General features: G+C 45.2%; 2 protein-coding genes across 8 annotated transcripts; both read left to right on the top strand.

Annotated features, from left to right (window-relative positions):
* Positions 1-125: 125 nt before the first annotated feature.
* On the top strand, positions 126-10189 carry exoc1 (exocyst complex component 1). 7 transcript variants are annotated; one of them, XM_076726400.1, is made up of 21 exons: positions 126-194; positions 857-988; positions 1075-1205; positions 1299-1458; positions 1767-1784; positions 2446-2633; positions 2716-2943; positions 3147-3279; positions 3396-3505; positions 4362-4430; positions 5056-5205; positions 5985-6093; positions 6806-6850; positions 7217-7380; positions 7495-7608; positions 8318-8397; positions 8553-8781; positions 8882-9065; positions 9147-9346; positions 9447-9641; positions 9740-10189. In XM_076726400.1, exons 2-21 carry the CDS (start codon positions 865-867, stop codon positions 9890-9892), a joined length of 2784 nt encoding a protein of 927 aa, XP_076582515.1. In that variant the 5' UTR covers positions 126-194; positions 857-864; the 3' UTR covers positions 9893-10189. The 7 variants fall into 7 exon arrangements, with proteins under 7 accessions (XP_076582515.1, XP_076582518.1, XP_076582517.1 ...); XM_076726403.1 differs by lacking the exon at positions 4362-4430; XM_076726402.1 differs by lacking the exon at positions 6806-6850.
* Positions 10190-10286: 97 nt separating this feature from the next.
* Positions 10287-18569, top strand: cep135 (centrosomal protein 135). Its single transcript, XM_076726399.1, has 26 exons — positions 10287-10651; positions 10899-11015; positions 11123-11313; positions 11403-11570; positions 11705-11846; positions 11984-12068; positions 12153-12281; positions 12457-12672; positions 12788-12853; positions 13009-13159; positions 13244-13473; positions 13581-13736; positions 13838-13975; positions 14441-14512; positions 14670-14821; positions 14946-15061; positions 15169-15323; positions 15520-15575; positions 15688-15856; positions 15967-16077; positions 16188-16373; positions 16531-16740; positions 16834-17036; positions 17132-17236; positions 17819-17974; positions 18109-18569. The coding sequence occupies exons 2-26, from the start codon at positions 10903-10905 to the stop codon at positions 18128-18130; spliced, it is 3498 nt and encodes a 1165-aa protein (XP_076582514.1). The 5' UTR covers positions 10287-10651; positions 10899-10902; the 3' UTR covers positions 18131-18569.
* Positions 18570-18577: the final 8 nt, after the last annotated feature.

Here is an 18577-nt window from a genome sequence, read left to right as displayed (position 1 = left end):
GTGATTTCGTGTGAATAATTCTAATTTTTACGACGAGAGCTGAGGAAACTGGGTGCCGCAGCACCGCCTCCTCTGTGGGTGGATCAGGGTGGATGCGGATGTTGACATCGACGCTGTCACATGACAGCTGTGTCTGCGAACCAGGAAGTGAGAGGGCGGTGCTTTGTGAAGGACTGGTGGGCTGATTAAACAAGGTAGTGGCTGTTTGTGATGTATACCTCTGTAAAAATACAGTTCGGGTGCATTTCATTTAAAAATTCACAGTGGTTTAGGTGTTTTTGATGGAGTAAACCTCTTTGCGTGTTCCGTGAAGCTAGCGGAGCTAATGCTAACAGTAGCGGCTCTCTCAAGCTAGCAGGAACGTTACACAGAGGACAGCAGCTACATTAGTTTTAGGAAAGGCCTCTGCGAGCTTCTTGACTGTTAGCCCGGTGTAGCGGTAGCCAACACCGGCATCTGTCTTTAAAAATGTGTTTCAACTTATTCTTGTGGCGTTGTCCGATCACTTCTGTGGAGTTAACGTTAACTGCCTCTGATGCTGTGTTAGCTAGCTAGTTGCCTGTGTGAAATGCTAAAAGACATAAAACGCGTCTTTGCACGCGATAAGTGTGTTCCAACTTGAAATGAGCAGAATCACAAACCAAAGATCAATGTTGTAATTTATGTAAATGTAATTAAGTCAATGTTAGGTTGATATAAGCTCATGCTCCTAAAATGACAGTGTAATATGTATGTTTTGTCGTTGAATCGCTTTGGTGGCTGAATGCTTTGTAAATCAAACTTGGTGCCTTGTATTTCTAAATGTACAATGGGCGTGTGTCTTAGTAATAAGTACCTGCTTTGTTCTGTATGACAGCATCCACCATGACAGCCATCAAGCATGCTCTCCAGAGGGACATCTTCACACCCAACGATGAGCGCCTTCTCGGCATCGTGAACGTCTGTAAGGCAGGAAAGAAAAAGAAGAACTGCTTCTTGTGCGCCACAGGTAAGTGCGTTATGGCGGCAGAAACAGCCGTAGACAAATATTGATGATAAAGTAAATGTCTAAAGTGGTGTGTTTTTGTCTTTCAGTCACTACGGAGAGGCCCGTCCAGGTCAAAGTGGTTAAGGTGAAGAAATCTGACAAAGGGGACTTTTACAAACGGCAGCAGACCTGGGAGCTGCGAGATCTGACCGAAGTGGATGCCAAAGATGCAAGCAAGGTCAGAGAACTTATTTTTTCTCCCATAACCTCCTTCTGTCTCTTCCCTCCATCATTCAGCCCTCATATATTCTCCCTTTCCGTCATGGTTTAGGAAAATCCTGAATTTGACCTTCACTTTGAGAAGGTGTACCGGTGGGTGGCCAGCAGCACCGCTGAGAAAAACTCCTTCATCTCCTGCATTTGGAAGCTGAACCAGCGTTACCTGAGGAAGAAGGTGGAGTTTGTGAATGTCAGTTCTCAGCTGCTGGAAGGTGTGGAAACGCTCTATTGTCACTGTAGCCACCCCTGTGAGCGCATGCCTCTTTTCATGATTTGATTATATTTATTTAAAGGCCTGTCTCTTTCTCTTAAACCAATAAGTGTTGACCCGAGTGTGTTTTGGTCATGTTTGAGGTGTTCTGATTTAGTCCAGAAGTGAGAGTTTTGGTTTATTTTATTAATTAATAGCACGTTTAAAAGAAGTATTCAGCCTCCTCTTTGCATCTTGGTTTGTGCTATGGCTTTCTGTGTTAAATTCTTCTTTATTCTCACTTTTCTCTCTTAAACTTTCTCTGGCCAGAACTTCCTAAAGCGGAAGGTTGGTAGGACTTAACTTCCCCCCCTCCTCACTCCTCTCCATTGTTATCTCATGACCTCAAACTACCATTCTCATTAGAGACTCTCACCTCCTCTGAGCCCCTTCTGTTTGAATTATGTGGCACTAAATACGGATGATGGGCATGATTCATTTTTTTCATCATAACACACATTTAGGTCATGTTTTTACCTCACGTTTAGCTTTTTTACTTGTCCATTCCACCTTAATTCATAGGATTATTTACTGACGTGTTCATTGAAGTACTCTGCATCTAATTTGACAGTGAGCTTATGTTGTTTCTCATTGTACTAAAGCAGATTAATGGGCAGTTGTTGTACTTCAATTTCATTTAGAAAGGTCTGTCAGACTTTTATATCAGCCAAAATAAATATAGTACAATTAGCTACAATAGCTTTTTCAGATTGTACGTATACTTTTTACATCACTGGTAGAGAATGAGTCACTGGTGGTAAATGAGTACAATTTCTAATCTATTTGGAACGTGTTTTATCTGCCATTCTCTTTACCGACTGTGTTTGTGTCTGTAGCTGCTCTTACAAGAGTTGTATAAGACCTGATGTGGTGGAAGATACCAGGATGTGCCTTCAACTTTGTGCTCATATCTTCAACGTGCATTTCCATCTCTTGTTTGTGGGACTAGAGTCTGTGCCGAGTGGTGAAAGTCAGAGTGTTGCGGGGGGCGATGAGGACGCCCTGGACGACTACCAGGAGCTGAGCACCCGTGAAGAGCAGGACATCGAGAGCATGATGGAGATGTGCGAGTACGCCATCTCCAATGCTGAGGCTTTTGCAGAGCAGCTCTCCAGGGAGCTGCAGGTTCTCGATGGGGTGAGTGGAGCTCAGTGATTGGGGGGAAAAAAAGGTTTAAACATAGCAGTACATTAATCCCCTCTGTATTTCCTACTTCAAGGCCAATATCCAGTCCATCATGGCTTCAGAGAAGCAGGTCAACATCCTGATGCAGCTGCTGGATGAGGCGCTGGGTGAGGTGGATACCATCGAGGGAAAGCTGAGCAGCTATGAGGAGATGCTCCAGAGCGTCAAAGAGCAGATGGACCAGATCTCACAGAGCAACCGCCTCATCCAGATCAGCAACACCAACAACAGCAAACTGCTGGATGAGATCCAATTCTTAGTGGTGAGGAGCACATTTGAATTCTGTGATTATCGATATATTGATTTGTCACAATATGTAATTTGCTAATGCTGCCAGTTTTAAGAGTATCCTGATAATGACTGTAGCGGGGAGAAACCACAGGGTTCATTAGTTAAACATTACTAATAGAATAACATCTAAATGTAAACATTTAACTTGGTTGACATGTGTTTTTCCTTGTGTAGAACTACATGGACCTGTCAAAGGGACACATCAGAGCCTTGCAGGAGGGAGACCTGACCTCTCCTAAAGGTATTGAGGCCTGCATCAATGCCTCTGAGGCTCTCCTGCAGTGCATGAACGTGGCCCTTCGACCAGGTTAGTTTACACATGAGTACTCTGATTGCTTATAAAAGCTGATGTTTTTTCCTCCCCTGTAAACGCCTCCCTGAAATTAGTAATCAGATCAAAGTGTTGTTATTGTCCTCCCATAGGCCACGACAAGCTGATGGCTGTGACACAGCAGCAGCTCCTGTTCGCTGAGCTGAGAGACACCTTCGCTCGCCGCCTCACCAATCACCTCAACAATGTGTTTGTGCACCAGGTAACAGGCACGCTATCATTAAGGAAACGAATATGATTGAAAGCGTTTGGTATAGAGTTAATCTGCTTTCTGAGTCGTAGTCCACACGTACACGGGTATTTCTGAAAAGGGGGTTTTTCCTCCTTGGCAAAAACACAATTGAAGCTCTTGCCATACTAACAGGTGGAGATATAACCCAAGGCCTAAAGCCATGATGGCCAGCCTGTTTCTGGTAGGCTACTAGAAGTCCAAACCCTACATTACAAATCCTGCTATGGCAAAGGCGGGCCTTTTGACATACATGTGCACATGTGGACTAGGCATAAGTTATAGTTTCAGGTGGTAGCTTGCATAGGAATATCCTGTCAGGCTATATTTGACTGATTTACTGTCTGATGGTCACATTGGTCCCTTTTCAAATACAGAGAAAAACATCTATAAACAGTGGTGGGAAGTAAGTGAAAAAGTTGTATCTGGTGATCCTTAGGAGGGGGCCCGACCCCTTTGTTGGGAAGCACTGAAACAAACTACAAAGTAGTAGTAGATCTGTAAAGTAGATAAAACTTCATCTCAACCAGAGTCAACAGTAAAATGCTGCAGATGAAACTTTTGATACTTTCAGTACATTTTGCTAACTTACCACATGAGGTGTCGTCTCACACCTTGCCGTTATGAGTCTGCTCTCAGGGAGGGCTGCACTCTCCCCTCTTCTTTTCCAGGCTCTCTCCCTCTCCCCCCTTCGTGGACTTCCTGTTTAGCCTGGACTCTCTTCCTGAACTTCCTACTGTTGTTTCCTTCTCGTTGTTTCCCTCCTTTTCCTGACTCTCTGTGTGGCTCACTTTGAATCATCCCACTCTGCTCTGTGTCTCTGTGTCAGTTCAACCACTTCAGTCACTTCAAAATGACCATCCCTCAGTTCTATAGGTCCTCCTGTCTGTCACTTCCAGTGAGTACCCTCACAGCAACCCCCACTTGCTCCCTCTTTGCTAATGTTCGACCTCCCACACCTCGCTCCCACTTACATGTCATTACATCAGAGACCTCAGGCCTCCCATAGCCTGTCATTTATTGCATGGGATATGTTTCTAACTACTTACATCTCTCATCCGATCTCAAAAGCTGAAGAGGCACCGCTCATCTTTCTCCTCCTTCACCAAATGTCTGCTCTCAGCTAAGGGCTTCCTTGGGTTTGGGTGCTAACTTGGCTTTGTTGCAAAAGGCCTCATCATAAAATCCTGTGCCTGTCTGCTCTGCCTGCATGTCTTGTATCTACAAGCAATAGGTTCTGAACAAGATAACAATGAGGGGAAGTGAGGAGAGCATCAGTATGACAGTAAGAGTTGTGCTTTTCAATTAGCTTGTCAATAAGTTGAGCTGAAGAAGTGGTGGAATTTTGAATTGAGCGGTATGTTGTTTACCTTGAAAACAGCTGGTGTTCCGGTGATTTGAGGAAACTTACTGAGTGTTTGTGTGTGTACAGAAAGATGGAATGGGACTTGCTGTTAGGTTTGTCTATGCTGACTCTTTTATTGAATAGATTGCTAATTTTGCCCCTCACTCTTGTCATTCAGGGCCATGACCAGAGCTCCACCCTGTCGCAGCACACAGCTGACCTGACCCTGCCCAAACACAGCCCCCTCCACAGGGACCTGCTGCGCTACGCCAAGCTCATGGAGTGGCTGAAGAACACGCACAGGGAGAAGTACGAGGGCCTGTCCAGGGTCAGTGCTGTCACAGAATACTTACAGGAATATCAGAAATATATTCACTCACGTTCTTGCCCTGAGTTTTATGAGAAGATTGATGCCACTCTTACATCTGTCTGTTAAAGTTAGAATCCCTAAGATTTCAGGCTTAGTTGATTTGATGACACCAGACTTTTATAATACATCAAACACTCCTTAAAGGTCCAGTAAGAAAGATTTAGGAGGATCTATTGTCAGAAATATAATATGATAATCAGAATCATGTTTTCATTATATGTGATCACCTGAAAATAAGAATGGTTGTGTGGTCGTTACCTTAGAATGCGACCTTTATATCTGCAGATGGAGCAGTTCCTCTTCAGTGCAGTCAGCCAAGTTGCACCACCATGTTTCTACTAAAACTACTACATCGTGGAGTAAATACATCGACCGGTTATTGAAAAAAAAAGATGACCATAAAAGGAATCAAATTTGTGATTTAGTTTCTTGAAAATCTTCAGGATTATAATTTCAGGTATGAGGTCAGAGCCAGGAGACGGTGAGCTCAGCTAGCCTTTGGACAGCCAGGCTTCCATTTCACTGTTCCTGATCTTTATGCAGAGCTAAGCTAACTTTCCAGTGGCTGTAGCTTCATATTTAGCGTGCAGGCATGCAAACAGTGTCAATCTTCTCACTTAACTCTCAGCAAACAAGTGTCGTTTCAAAATGTTGAGTCATTCATTTAAGACCGAAAACTTGACACACGTGGTGTTTTGAACCTAAACATCTAAACAAATGTCATCTCCCTTTTTCAGACTTATGTTGACTATATGAGCAGATTATATGAACGAGAAATTAAAGACTTCTTTGAGGTAGCCAAGATAAAGATGGCGGGTACATCCAAGGAGGCCAAGGGCAAGTTTGGTAAGAGCTCTGATTCACAGACGTGTTACAGCACAGACAGGAGGCCTGTTTGTCTTCTGCAGTTCATGTTATTATGTGTGATTGGGATTTTTTAGTCGCATTTGTTTGTGTCTTTTTCTCCCTTTTTTTGTAACATGTAGTTGACTGAAAGGCAATGAGAGTTTCACAGCATCTCTAGTTGATTTTGTGCAGTATTTGTTTTGTACCATCACTCAGATATTAGTTGAATATTCATGTATAAATAAGGAAACAAGGCCTTGTTCTTTTACAGCCTTTTCTGCATCACATCTGTTACCAAAAAACATATTTTCCCAACTAATGTGTGCTTCCAAAGTGCTGCCTCTTGTTCCACCTTCTGACGATATCTGTTTTTCTCTTACAAGGACCTCACATGTTCAGCTCTCTTTTGAATATTTCAAATCTTGATAGGAGTCTTGGTTGAGCTTTGGTTTTGGCAGAATTATAGAACTCTGCTTCCTGCATCCTGTTTTAGCTTTTCCTGCTGAAAACAAACAAACAAACCAACAAAAAAAAGAAAACTATTTGTTTTCAAAAGGTTTGTCCGAGCTACGAGCATACCCAAGCCACTGCAGTGCACGTCGGCATATATGTGACCTCGTACATCTAACATCTAGCCTCACCCCTCTCATGCTGCATGTGTAAAGCCTAACCTGTCTCTGTCTCTGATGCCTGCCTTTTTAACTGGCTGCAGCCACGCTTCCGCGGAAAGAGAGTGCACTCAAACAGGAAACCGAAAGTAAGTATGACATTTGGATAGAGCCATTCCACTATCAATGACCCACTCTGCTTCTTACCACTGTGCCTTACAAAGCCGCACTAAGAGGAATCCTTTGCTCAAAGCCCTTTGCTATCCCGATACATACAACTTTAAGCTCTGCCAACCTCACCATGTACCTGGTTGGTTTGTCTTCACAGTACAGCTGAATGCATCATGACATATTCTGATTCTATGATGAATGCCTAAAAAAAAGCTAACCATTGATATTTGTGCTATGTTTGCTCATTCAACTGTCCAGTTTTTTGGATAGTGTCTTGATTGACTCACATATATCTGCAGTTTGACGTGATGTTGAACCCTGCTCTGTTTGTCGTGCTGTGTTAGGCCTTCACGGCAGCTCTGGGAAGCTTACAGGCTCTACGTCGAGCCTGAACAAGCTGACAGTGCAGGGCTCCAACAGCCGCCGTTCCCAGTCTTCCTCCCTGCTGGACATGGGCAACATGTCCGCCTCCGACCTGGACGTGGCCGACAGGACCAAGTTTGACAAGGTGACGAAAGAGGGCGAAGATTTAACCGCACCATTAAATGTGAAATGGAAATAAAGCTGTGTGTGCACATGTCGCTCTGCACTGAGGGATTAAATGGACGGTGTCTCTTTGCAGATATTTGAGCAGGTCCTCAGTGAGCTGGAGCCTCTGTGTCTCGCTGAACAAGACTTCATCAGCAAGTTCTTTAAGCTGCAGCAGCACCCGACAGTGACACCCCCTCTCGCTCAGGTAAGTCTCCGATCAGATATGGGAAATGGCTAAAATCCAAAGTAGGGTTGTTCTGTTATCGATACCAGTATCAGAAATGTCTCAGATAAAGGCTAAAATTCTGGATTGGTGTCAGTGAGTATGTGAGTCTGTGCACTGATCCGATATCACAGAATTTATTAGCAGCAAAACAGGATCCTGCTACTTCCCAGCAGCATCCCATACACCTGTATCCAACTCTACAGATTTATTGCTGCAGGAGTAGCCAAAATCCCTAAACTGCAACTTAAAACACATCAGAGAAGTTACACTTGTCCTTTGTGTATCTGTTGGGTGACAGATCTGTAGTTGTTTTGCAGGTTTGACTGTCAAACTAAACAGTAAAAGAAAGTTGTGTGGCATTCACTGTCTGTATGCATTTGTTCATGTTTAACCTGAGTCAGGCCGTACAATGATAGCAATCACCTCACATCCACACAGGGTCGGTCGTATACAGCAGTTTAGTACTTTTTATTAATTTTTATTTTTTAACGCACCATGCTTAATATCAGCCAAAGGTATCAGAACATCTCTAATCAGAAAGAACAGCATTACTCCACTTTACACTAGTTGCTGCACTCATGTGGTGGCATTGGATTGGAGCATTTTCTCGCCTGAAAGCATGTTTTCAGTCACAGCATCAGTCGTTTTTCTGGAATTGTCATGTTTTGTGCCTCTTTTCTCGTCTCAGCCCGAAATGGAGGAGTCAGATGGAGGCACGCCGTCGCGAATGCCTCCTCAGGCTGAACACAGACACTCCCTGTCATCAGAGTGAGTAGTTGCAGATCATTGCTGCAGATATAACCCATCTCCACTGCCACAAACACTCATGTTTTCTACGAATCGCTCCCTTCTCCTTGTTTCACTTGTCACCACTTTTGTTTTTTTACCCCTCAATTTTCTGTCTCTTCTTTTCATGATTCAAGGAAAGACTTGGTGCGGCTGATGATGAATAAAATCTTCCAGAGCATCGAGACGGAGCTCAACAGTCTCATCGCTCTGGGCGACAAGATCGACAGCTTCAACTCTCTGTACATGCTGGTGAAGATGAGTCACCACGTGTGGACAGCTGAGAACGTTGACCCGGCCTCTTACCTCAGCACTACTTTGGGAAACGTGCTGGTCACTGTCAAGAGGAACTTTGACAAATGCATTGTGAGTAGAGGCCAAATGACGAGGAGAACTTTTCATTCGTGCTTTGCAGTGAAGGCCTCATACATGTCGTGAATTAATACAACCTGTCGTTTCCTCACAGTCTGGTCAGATCAGGCAGATGGAGGAAGTGAAGATTTCTAAGAAAAGCAAAGTTGGAATCCTGCCTTTTGTGACTGGGTTTGAGGAGTTTGCTGAGCTTGCTGAAACAATCTTCCGTAACGCAGAGCGCAGAGGGGACCTGGATAAAGCTTATGTCAAACTTATTAGGGCTGTCTTCATGAACGGTGAGTCCAGTGGCCAAAAAAAGCTCCCACGCATTGACATTTGATGATTCGTGTGGTTCTCATTATCATTTGTCCTTTCAGTGGAGAAGGTAGCCAGTGAAAGCCAGAAGACGCCGCGGGACGTTGTCATGATGGAGAATTTCCATCACATCTTTTCCACGCTGTCACGTCTGAAGATCTCCTGCCTGGACGCAGAGAGGCGAGAGGCCAAGCACAAATACACGGACCATCTGCAGTCCTATGTAATCAACTCTCTGGGCCAACCTCTAGAAAAACTCAATGTAAGATGTATTACATGTTGTCATGCTCCTGGACATGAGCAGTGGTAAACAGGATGTGCAGGATATGCATCATAGGTTAACTGTTACCTCCCTCCTGCAGCATTTCTTTGAAGGAGTCGAGGCACGTGTTGCCCAGGGAGTTCGTGAGGAGGAGGTGAGCTACCAGCTGGCCTTCAACAAACAAGAGCTGCGTAAAGTTATCAAGGAGTATCCTGGCAAAGAGGTGAAAAAGGGACTGGACAACCTTTACAAGAAGGTGGACAAACATCTGTGTGAAGAAGAAAGTCTGCTACAGGTGAGAGATTCCAAGTTTTAAGGGGTGAAGCTGCTCAGCTGGTCGGTGGCGTCACATTTCCTCATCCCCTCACTGAACTTCCTGCTTTACTCCACCAGGTGGTGTGGCACTCCATGCAAGATGAGTTCATCCGTCAGTACAAGCACTTTGAAGATTTGATCGGCAGATGCTACCCCGGATCTGGAATCACCATGGAGTTTACTATCCAGGACATGCTGGAGTACTTCTCCAGCATTGCTCAGTCTCATTAGTGTAGTTGCTATGCACCGTTTCAACAGTAATTCACTACTGCCTCACACTGGCTGATGATACACTGCTACTCACAAACTACCCTGTTTAATGGACAATGAACATTTCCTCTGTTGTGGGTCTGTGTATTTTAATGAAAGGGATTTGTACATTGGACTGTGGTGCAGACATGTCTGCCCTGTGTGTGTGTGCGCCTGTTCTTTGAGATTCAACAACTCTGCTCGAAATACTCTTGTTTGTTATATTTTTGTTATTTCTTTATGCCATATGTACATAATAAATTAGCAGTTGCCGACCCATTCAGGCCTTATTTTATCGCTAAGCACATGACACCGCCCTCCGCCTTATGTGCGGCCAACGCCGGCTCACAAAACACGCGGCCCTCCCCAGATGTTCCACGGAGTCTCACTTCCATGGTGACGAATCCAAACCGGAGCTCATCGGCGCTCTTTTCAAACCCCTTTACCGCGAAACATGTTAACTCGGCAGTAACTGATTATCCAACTTTAACGGAGAACAAAATATAATGCCACAGGGAGTCTCGTGCAAGTCAGTCATCCAAAGGAGACATTAATGTCGCTGATGTAGCGCCAAGTTGACGTTAGTCAGGCTAACGTTAGCTGTCAGGAAAGCAGCGTCTCTCCAGACAAGCTAAGTGAAGGCAAACTCCATGAGATTTAACGCTAGCTAGCTAACTGGTTAACGGCTGCCAAACAATGCTGACTAACTAGCTAATGCGACTTATTGTGTCCCAAAAGCAGGTGAGTTGACAGTTAATGGTAGCTCATTAGTTATCCGGGCATCATGCTAATATTGGCTTATTAGCGTGTAAGCTAGCTACGTAACGTTAGCCGATATTATGGACCTAGCTAACTGTAGGTTAGCAAGCTTAACAGATAGTTAGCCATTGTTCGATAGCCTTTTAACCCAGCACAGGTCTTAACAACGTTTTCCATTATTGTAAGTATCTAATGTAACCGTTGCTTTGTTGTGTTATCGTAACTTCAGAGCCATGAGCAAGACCGCAGAGAGGAAATTCGCCAATTTGAGGAAGCGTCTGGATCAGCTGGGCTACCGGCAGCCACTGGGCATCGAGTCACTGCCACTAGTGGAGAAATTATTCAGGTAATACATGTAGCTCCTCTGCACCTGCTCTCCTTCATCCTTCGCTGTCAGCCAGTCAGTTACAGCTGATAAGATACAGCTCAGACACATCTTCCTCTGTGTTACAGTGACCTGCTCCACACAACTGAGAGCCTGCGCAATGCCAAGCTGTCAGCAGGGAAAACCGAGAAAGAAAGCCGAAACTTTGATGCTCTTCTGGAGCCGTACAGGGCAGAGAACGCTCGGGTGGTCCGGGAGAACAACGAGCTGCACCAAGAACTCCTCAAACTGAAGGAAGAGAAGGATCATGTCACCAGAGGTAAACTGGTAACCAGTTGGAACATTTCCACACATCCTTGATCCCCATTCACCAAAAACTGGTCTGATGACACAGTGGTCTTGTTTCAGAGCTCAAGGCCCGCGTCAGAAAACTGGACCACGAGACAACTGACTTGAAATTCTTAAATAATCAGTATGTGCACAAAGTTCGCTGCTTGGAGAGGGACAGCAAGGCTAAAGCTGAGCACATCCAGCAGCTGCAGGAGAAGAACATGCAAGCTGTGGTGCAAACTCCAGGTGAGGCCAGGGCTCTGACCTGAGATCTGTGACAACACATCAAAACTGATTCTTTGTTCAATTTTCAACTCGAGCAAATGTTAATCATAAGTGAAGATTTGGATCCTCCTTTCCTCTCACCCACACCTTGGCAGGTGGGAAGAAGCGCAGCATCCCTTTCAGACGTCAGAGGATGCAGATTGATGAGCTCATACCTCCCTCCTCTACATCAGCTTATCCTGTGTCGCAGCCTGATGATCCGTACGTAGCTGATCTACTGCAGCTGGCAGATGGAAGGTTTGTTTTCTTTTGTGACACCCGAGCTGCATTACTGAGAGAGACTCTAACCTGTTGATTGAAGCGTTGATCGTAGATGTTTGCATTTGCGTTCTTGCTTCAGCGACTGTTTGGCTCACTGTGGTTTTTATTTCTAGAATTCAGGAGCTACAGGAAGAAATCATAAAGGTCCAGCTAGACCTTGAGAATGCTCAAGAATGTATAAAGCACATCAACATCCAGGTAAGACATAAATTAACTAGATGCATTTTGTACCATGACAAGTTAAATGTTATTACAGAAGTGACGAGATGTTCCTTCTTTTAGGTGCAGGAGAGAGACAAAGAGATTGAGCGCCTCAATCATGCTCTTCAGGGAGGACGACCTCACGATGTAATTTCCCTCGAGGCTCAGAACATCAGCAATGAGAAACTGATTGCCCATCTTAACCTTCAGGCAAGCACAAGATGTATGAATACATATGGAATATTTCTGAAACGTGTGTTGCTCAGAGATCCTTCAACAGAGAGGTTCACTTGAGCCCAGTTCCTGTGGGAGGAAAGTGGTCTCCATGGCCAGCTAGCACCCCTCCTCCTGTGTGTTGACTGTCAGCTGCTGCTTTGTTACACAGATTGAGTACCTGCAGGAGACTAACAGGATGCTGGAGCAGAAGGTAGAGGGACTGCAGCAGAAGAAGAAGGACGCCTCCACCGAAGTGGCCAATCTGTCCTTAAAGAACCTGGAGCTGTGCGAAGAGCTGACGCACATAGACGACCTCGCCAAGCGGCTGGAGATGGACAAGGACCGCGTGTTGGAAACTGCTGACATGGAACTGCAAGAAACTAAAGTGAGAATATGAGAAAACAGGAACGAAGGCATGAAATGAAAATGTGCATTTACAGGCAGTGTGTTGGGTATCAAACTGTGAATTAGTGCAAACCTGAAATCTTTTTCATCAACAGAAAGAAATTCAAAGGCAACAGAAAATCATCGAAGACTTGGAGGATATTATCACCAAATTAAGAAGGGTATGCACAGTAAACACTCATTCTTATTACATTTCCTTGGAATACGAGTTCATTTTTGTATATTATAGACATTCTCCTGTGGACATAAACTGCTGCGCCTTATTAAAAGTCTGTCTGATGTTACTACATAATCTGTTGGAAATGATTGAATTCAGGAGCAGTCTGAAGGTGACTTTGAAAAAGACCGTCTTAGAGACCAGCTGGCGGAGCTCAAAGAGCAGAATGAGAAAATGGAGGGACTGGTGAATTTCCTGGAGGAGGAGAAAATCAGGCTGCAGGACAAAATGGAGAAAATTATATCAGCTGGTAAGCAGCAGTTTGGTTGAAACCTGCTCTTACAGCAGCTTTTGATTGTGGACATTAATGTATTACTGACTTGTTGTTTCCCAGACAAAGACCTGGTACTGGAGTTGGAGACCATGCGGGCTAAATATGGTGTGTGTGGAAGGGAACGCTCCCCATCGCGTCTGGACGCATTTGTCAAGAGTCTAGAAGAGGAGAGGGATTATTATCGCCAGCAGGCTGAGTGCTACAAAAGAGCCAGAGGGGCTGGTGGTCTGGATTTAAGCCCCAGTCGTAGTCCAGGCCGGGGCAGGAGCCCTTTGTCCAAAGTAATGAGGGTAAGAGACGGCCGTTAAAAACAAAAAGCAGTTACTGTGTTCAACAGATTTTCAGGTCATCCTCATGAAAATGATGCAAAAATGATGTAATGGCCTCAAACTTTCAGGGAGGTGCTACGGAGACAGAACGGCTCCGTTTGATAAAGGAAAGAGACGAGCTGAAGGCTGCTCTGCTGGACATCGAGAAGCACATGGAGGACATCCAGGACAATGTGAAAACCCTCAGCGCTGAGAGAGACCATTTCAGAACGCTGCTCAAACAAGTGAGTTTTTAAAACAGCTGGAGAAACTTGTTTTACACTCTTGAATGTAAAGGAAGCATGAAGTGAGGATTTTCTTATTTCATCATTTTTCCTCCACTTAGGCTCAAGAGGACCTAAAGCTGGCCCGTAGCTCGGATATGTCAGCTGACTTGTTGAAGCTGAAGGAGGAGATCAAACAGGCGGAAATCGAAATCCAGCAGATCAGCGCTGAAAGAGACGCTCTGACGGAGAGACTGAAGGTTAGTCCCAGAGTGAAGCCTGCCGATGTGTTTGTGGAAGTGATGAGCTCTTGCCTCTCTCTCAGAGGGCGTCTTCATACATGAGTGCGTGTGTCTGATTTTTATGAATTACAGTTTGGCAATTTCCACAATATTACAAGTTTTACAGTTGATTCCATTTTTATTATCAGCTTCCATGATTCCCTCTGTGTTTGCTGAATTGCAGAGATCATTATAGCAAACTGAATATCTTTCAGTTTCAGACTGTTTGTGTGACAAACAAAGCACTGGAAAACATCACCTGTGCAATTTTCAGTATTTTTGACATTTTAAATGATTAATCGGTTATTTTAAAACATCTGCAGATTCACTGATAATAACAAAAATCGTTCATCTAGGCTGAGATGCTACATTGATATTGGAAACTAGTTTCATAACTTGGATTGTGTTGAGCCTAACGTACAGAAATATTCAAACTTTTTGCAGGTTGCTCAGACTTCAGCTGTCACAGACCGACAAGCAGAGGAGAGGAGGGCTCTGGAAAAGGCCGTTAAGAGTGTAAGCAGCTGGATATTTAAAAGAATCTGTTCAGACATTTGACCTGTGAAAAACACTCATCATGTCTGAGGCCACATTTACCAGGTCAGTGCTGTAACGTTGGTCCTAACCGGGTTTGTGTTGCTTCACCTGGCATATTGTGTGTCTTGGTGTGTAGTTGGAGCGGGAGAGGTTGGAGCTGCGGGCGCAGGTGTGTCTGCTGAAGGAGAGCAGGGAGGCGGTGGAGGACGAGCTAAAGGTTCGCTCTGCTGCTGTGGTCCAGAATGCCGAGGAGGTCGCCCAGCAGAGGGCCGAGTCTAACGCTCTGAGGTTTGTTTGGAAGAAAATGTCAGATAAGAATTTGGAAACTGAATAACATGAGTGTGAAATGAAGTGTACTGTGTGTATCTACAGTATCCAGTTACACTGCTGAGCCTGCCCTGTCTGTCTGTAGGCTGCTGCAGGAGCAGATGGAGCAGTCCCTGTCTGATACCCAACACAGGCTGTCTGTGAAGACGAATGAGCTGCATGCTGCTCACGAGCAGATCGAGAGGCTGGAGGAGAGAATAGGTGAATCTGTGTGGATTTTGCGGACTGCTGCTGTTTCAGTTGGTGTATCAGTGTGTGTTTTTCTGTGGCTGCGAGGCTCTTTGCTTGATTTTTGTTTTGTCTGACAGGGGAGCTGAGTCAGCAGGGCTCCAAGCACAAAGAGGAAGTGGCCGTTCTCCACAAGTCCATCTCTGCTCTGGACAGAGAGAAAGACGCTCTGCAGGATGAGGTGGACCACAAGACTGAACAGCTGGTTGTTCTCCAGGAGGAGGACTCTAAAAAGGTTGTCATTCCCAAGAGTTAAAGTATTTTTAGAACAAAATTCACCATTTTTGTTGCAGTCCAGGGGAACAGAAGGAGGGAGGTTTGCACTAAAATGGCTCTAACCTGGAAAGACACTAAGATACACTTATTTTGTAACTGAAAGATGAGCTGTGCTGAAAGAGTATTAATGAGGAATAATTCTTTGACATTTACAGGAAAAGACCCTTGAAGACATAAGACTTACAGTCACAAACATGGACAACTCAATAGCGTGAGTATTGTGCTCCCAAAGCTCAAAACTGATACTCAAAAAATCCTGAATTCGTCTTAATATGCTGCTGTGACTGTTCTCTTATGGTGATGTTGATGTGCAATCCTCGCAGTCAGCTGCAGGGGGCGTTAAACAGCCGCGAGAGGGAGATAAGCAGCCTGAGGAGGCAGCTGGATGCCTGTCAGGATGAGCTGGCTGCACTCAGGAGAGACAAAGAAATCACAGTCAGAGAGAACAGGAGGCTGCAAGATGACCTGACGACAATGACCAGAGAGAACCAAGTGCGTAGTAAACGTAGCCGTCACTGGTCAGACGGCGTTTCTTCTGTGTCGTGTAAGTGAAGGAAATGACAAAGAAGTAACACCACCTCCTGTTTCCACTGTCTGTGCAGGCTGTGCATGTGGAGATGGAGGAGGCTTTGCATGAGAAGGACGAGCTGAAGCTGAGGGTCCACTCTTACATCTCTGAAGTGTCCAGAATAGAGAAGCTGATGGCCACAAAGGCAAGAGAAAGCTTAAGTTAAAGCTCTATCACAGATACTGACAGACGATTCTGATGCTCTGGACATCCTGCACACTGTCTGCCAGCTGACGGCTATGTGTTGACCCGCAGGAGCAGGAGAACAGGGACCTGCTGGATCGGTTCAGGATGGCCCACTCTGAGGTGGAGGAGCGGGAGCAGAAGCTGCAGCAGGCTGAAGGCCTCACGAACTCCATCCGCCTGGAGCTGCTGTCTTCAGACTCAGAGCGCAGACACCTCCGCGATACTGTCAGCCACCAGGAGAGAGAAATCCAGCAGGTGAGGCGTGGGAAGGCGTACGCAGCTCCGCATTGTGGAGAAAAACATGCTGGATTTGGTGATAATGTCTGATTATGCATGACACCAAAACACTGAGAGTCATTAGTCTTTACACCAGCGTGTGATTAACGTACCTTTCACCCTGTTGTTTACGTAGCATTTGCAGGCCGTGCAGGCGTACGAGGCCCAAGTGTCCTCGCTGGCTCGTGGGATGTCCCGACTGGAGGAGGAGCTACACAAAGCAAAGGAGGAGAAAGCTGCTCTGGTTTCAGATCTGGCATCTGTCAGGGAGCTCTGTGTCAAACTGGACTCCGGCAAGGAGCTCGCTGCCCGTCAGCTGACCTCCAGGAGCATGGATCTCGAGAGGGTGAGGCCCAAACACACTTTGGCTTCACTCTGCCGAACGGTGAGCAGCAGCAGTTATTTATTCTTTCTTTAAATACATCTGCATGTTTTCTAGGTCACAGGAGAACTGGAGGACGTTCGGTCAGAGGCTGAGCTACTGAAGAAACAGCTGGCCAGCGAGAGGCTGACCGTCCGCAACCTCGAGACGCTGCTGTCCACCAATCGGCAGAAGGAGTTCCAAACCCACCTGACAGCCAGCGAGAGGGAGTCTGAGCTGAAGCTCCTTCGCGATCGGCTGACCCTGGCCGACAGCAAAACGTAACAAATCCGATTCAACACGTCGGCTCGAACTGTTAGACTCAAGTGGTTTTCTTGTCAAACTGATAACGATTCGTTTGCGTGTGCACGTACAGCGCGGAGCACGTCAGGGAGGTGTCCCAGCTCCGCGGCAAAGTCTCCCAGCTGCAGACGGAGATGGACGTCCTGAAAAGACAGCTGACCACTGAACGCTTTGAACGGTGAGCTAAAGGACTGTTGGTCTGTCTCATCATTGGGTATTAATAGGGATCAATACTGTCTTTAATGTTTTCTGAAGTACTGTACTCGCAGTGTTCTCAGAGTATTTTCCCATATTAAGTCATTTTTTAATAGACTGCAAAACAAACTTTTAATCATTGAAGTAGCATATTATTAGGACATAAAGACATTACTGAAAGTGTCCGTCTTTACTCTGAATCAGCAAAAAGTGTCCTCTTTGAGCTGGAAACTTGATCTGAGGAAAAAGGTTCAGAATATCTGTCTAAAAAGCTCTTTACTAACTGATGGTTATTTTTATGGACTCGTCTGATCTGAGCTTGATGTCTTCACATTGTTTTGTGTGTCAGTCCACAATCCAAAGACATTCAGTTTACTATCATATGAGACCAAAAACCCTGCAAATGTTTCAGGGTAGAAGCTGGAGCCATTTTTGCTTTTAAAAAAATTACTTCAACAACTTAATTATCAAAATTGTTAGAGGAACCGCCTCAGTATTCAAAGTGTCAATACGTTTCAGGTACAGGCAGCAGATTTTGACCTCGTCTCGTTGTCTCTGTCCTCAGTGAAAGGGCCATTCAGGAGATGCGGAGACAGGGTCTGTCCTTCTCGTCCCTGCAGAGTTCGTCTCCTCTCAGCGTCTCCAGCAGCTCTCATCCCGTCTCCCCAGAACGCTCCATCCTCCGAACTCTCAACCGCTCCGCTGACAAGTCAGCAGACAGGTGAGGCTGCGGACGCGAAGCCTCGTCATGTTCGGTTTATGTTTTACATCCAGGAGTTTGGCTCTTCATTTCTGACGTTAGAGAATCGCAGCTTTATGAGCTATGACTGTTTTTACTTTTCTTTCTCTTTTCAGAAGTGTGAGCTTCAGGGACTAACGACAGAGACAGACAAATGAAGGCACTGATGAGTGAGTCAGAAACCTCTAGAAGCTCTTGAAGTCTTGAGTCTGGACATGAGAGGCCTTATTAGTGCCACAGTAGTTGCCAGTCCAGGCTGAGGCACTCAGGGTGAAATCATGTTTGGATGTTTACTGAAGCCAATGACACTTAAACACGTTGTCTGTTTTCAATGCAAATATCCGACTTCTCTTTGACTCCACTTACACATCTGGATGTAAAGTGTCCTCTCTGTCACACAGTCTGATAAAATTAGCATTCGGCTTGGAGAACAAGCTTCTCAGCAACTAAAACCTCACACATGTAGCAAAGCAGGTGTTCGTTTAGCCCTGTGTTTGTGTCTGTTCTGCTTCATATTCATGTTTTTAATGATGATTAAATTATTAAATTATTCACAGAATAAAGCGATGTAAAAATACACACGCT

Source organism: Chaetodon auriga, chromosome 3 (assembly GCF_051107435.1).
Source record: "Chaetodon auriga isolate fChaAug3 chromosome 3, fChaAug3.hap1, whole genome shotgun sequence".
NCBI lineage: Eukaryota > Metazoa > Chordata > Actinopteri > Chaetodontiformes > Chaetodontidae > Chaetodon > Chaetodon auriga.
This window is presented reverse-complemented; position numbering and strand designations above follow the sequence as displayed.

Excerpts from the sequence above, each read along its gene's own strand:
- exoc1 (XM_076726400.1), top strand. The coding sequence starts at position 865 with ATGACAGCCATCAAGCATGCTCTCCAGAGGGACATCTTCACACCCAAC. Across the intron at positions 4,431-5,055 it reads CCTCCTGTCTGTCACTTCCA|GGCCATGACCAGAGCTCCAC; the intron begins GTGAGTACCCTC and ends CTTGTCATTCAG. Across the intron at positions 5,206-5,984 it reads AGTACGAGGGCCTGTCCAGG|ACTTATGTTGACTATATGAG; the intron begins GTCAGTGCTGTC and ends TCCCTTTTTCAG.
- cep135 (XM_076726399.1), top strand. The coding sequence starts at position 10,903 with ATGAGCAAGACCGCAGAGAGGAAATTCGCCAATTTGAGGAAGCGTCTG. Across the intron at positions 11,847-11,983 it reads CTGCAGCTGGCAGATGGAAG|AATTCAGGAGCTACAGGAAG; the intron begins GTTTGTTTTCTT and ends TTTTATTTCTAG. Across the intron at positions 12,282-12,456 it reads TTGCCCATCTTAACCTTCAG|ATTGAGTACCTGCAGGAGAC; the intron begins GCAAGCACAAGA and ends TTTGTTACACAG.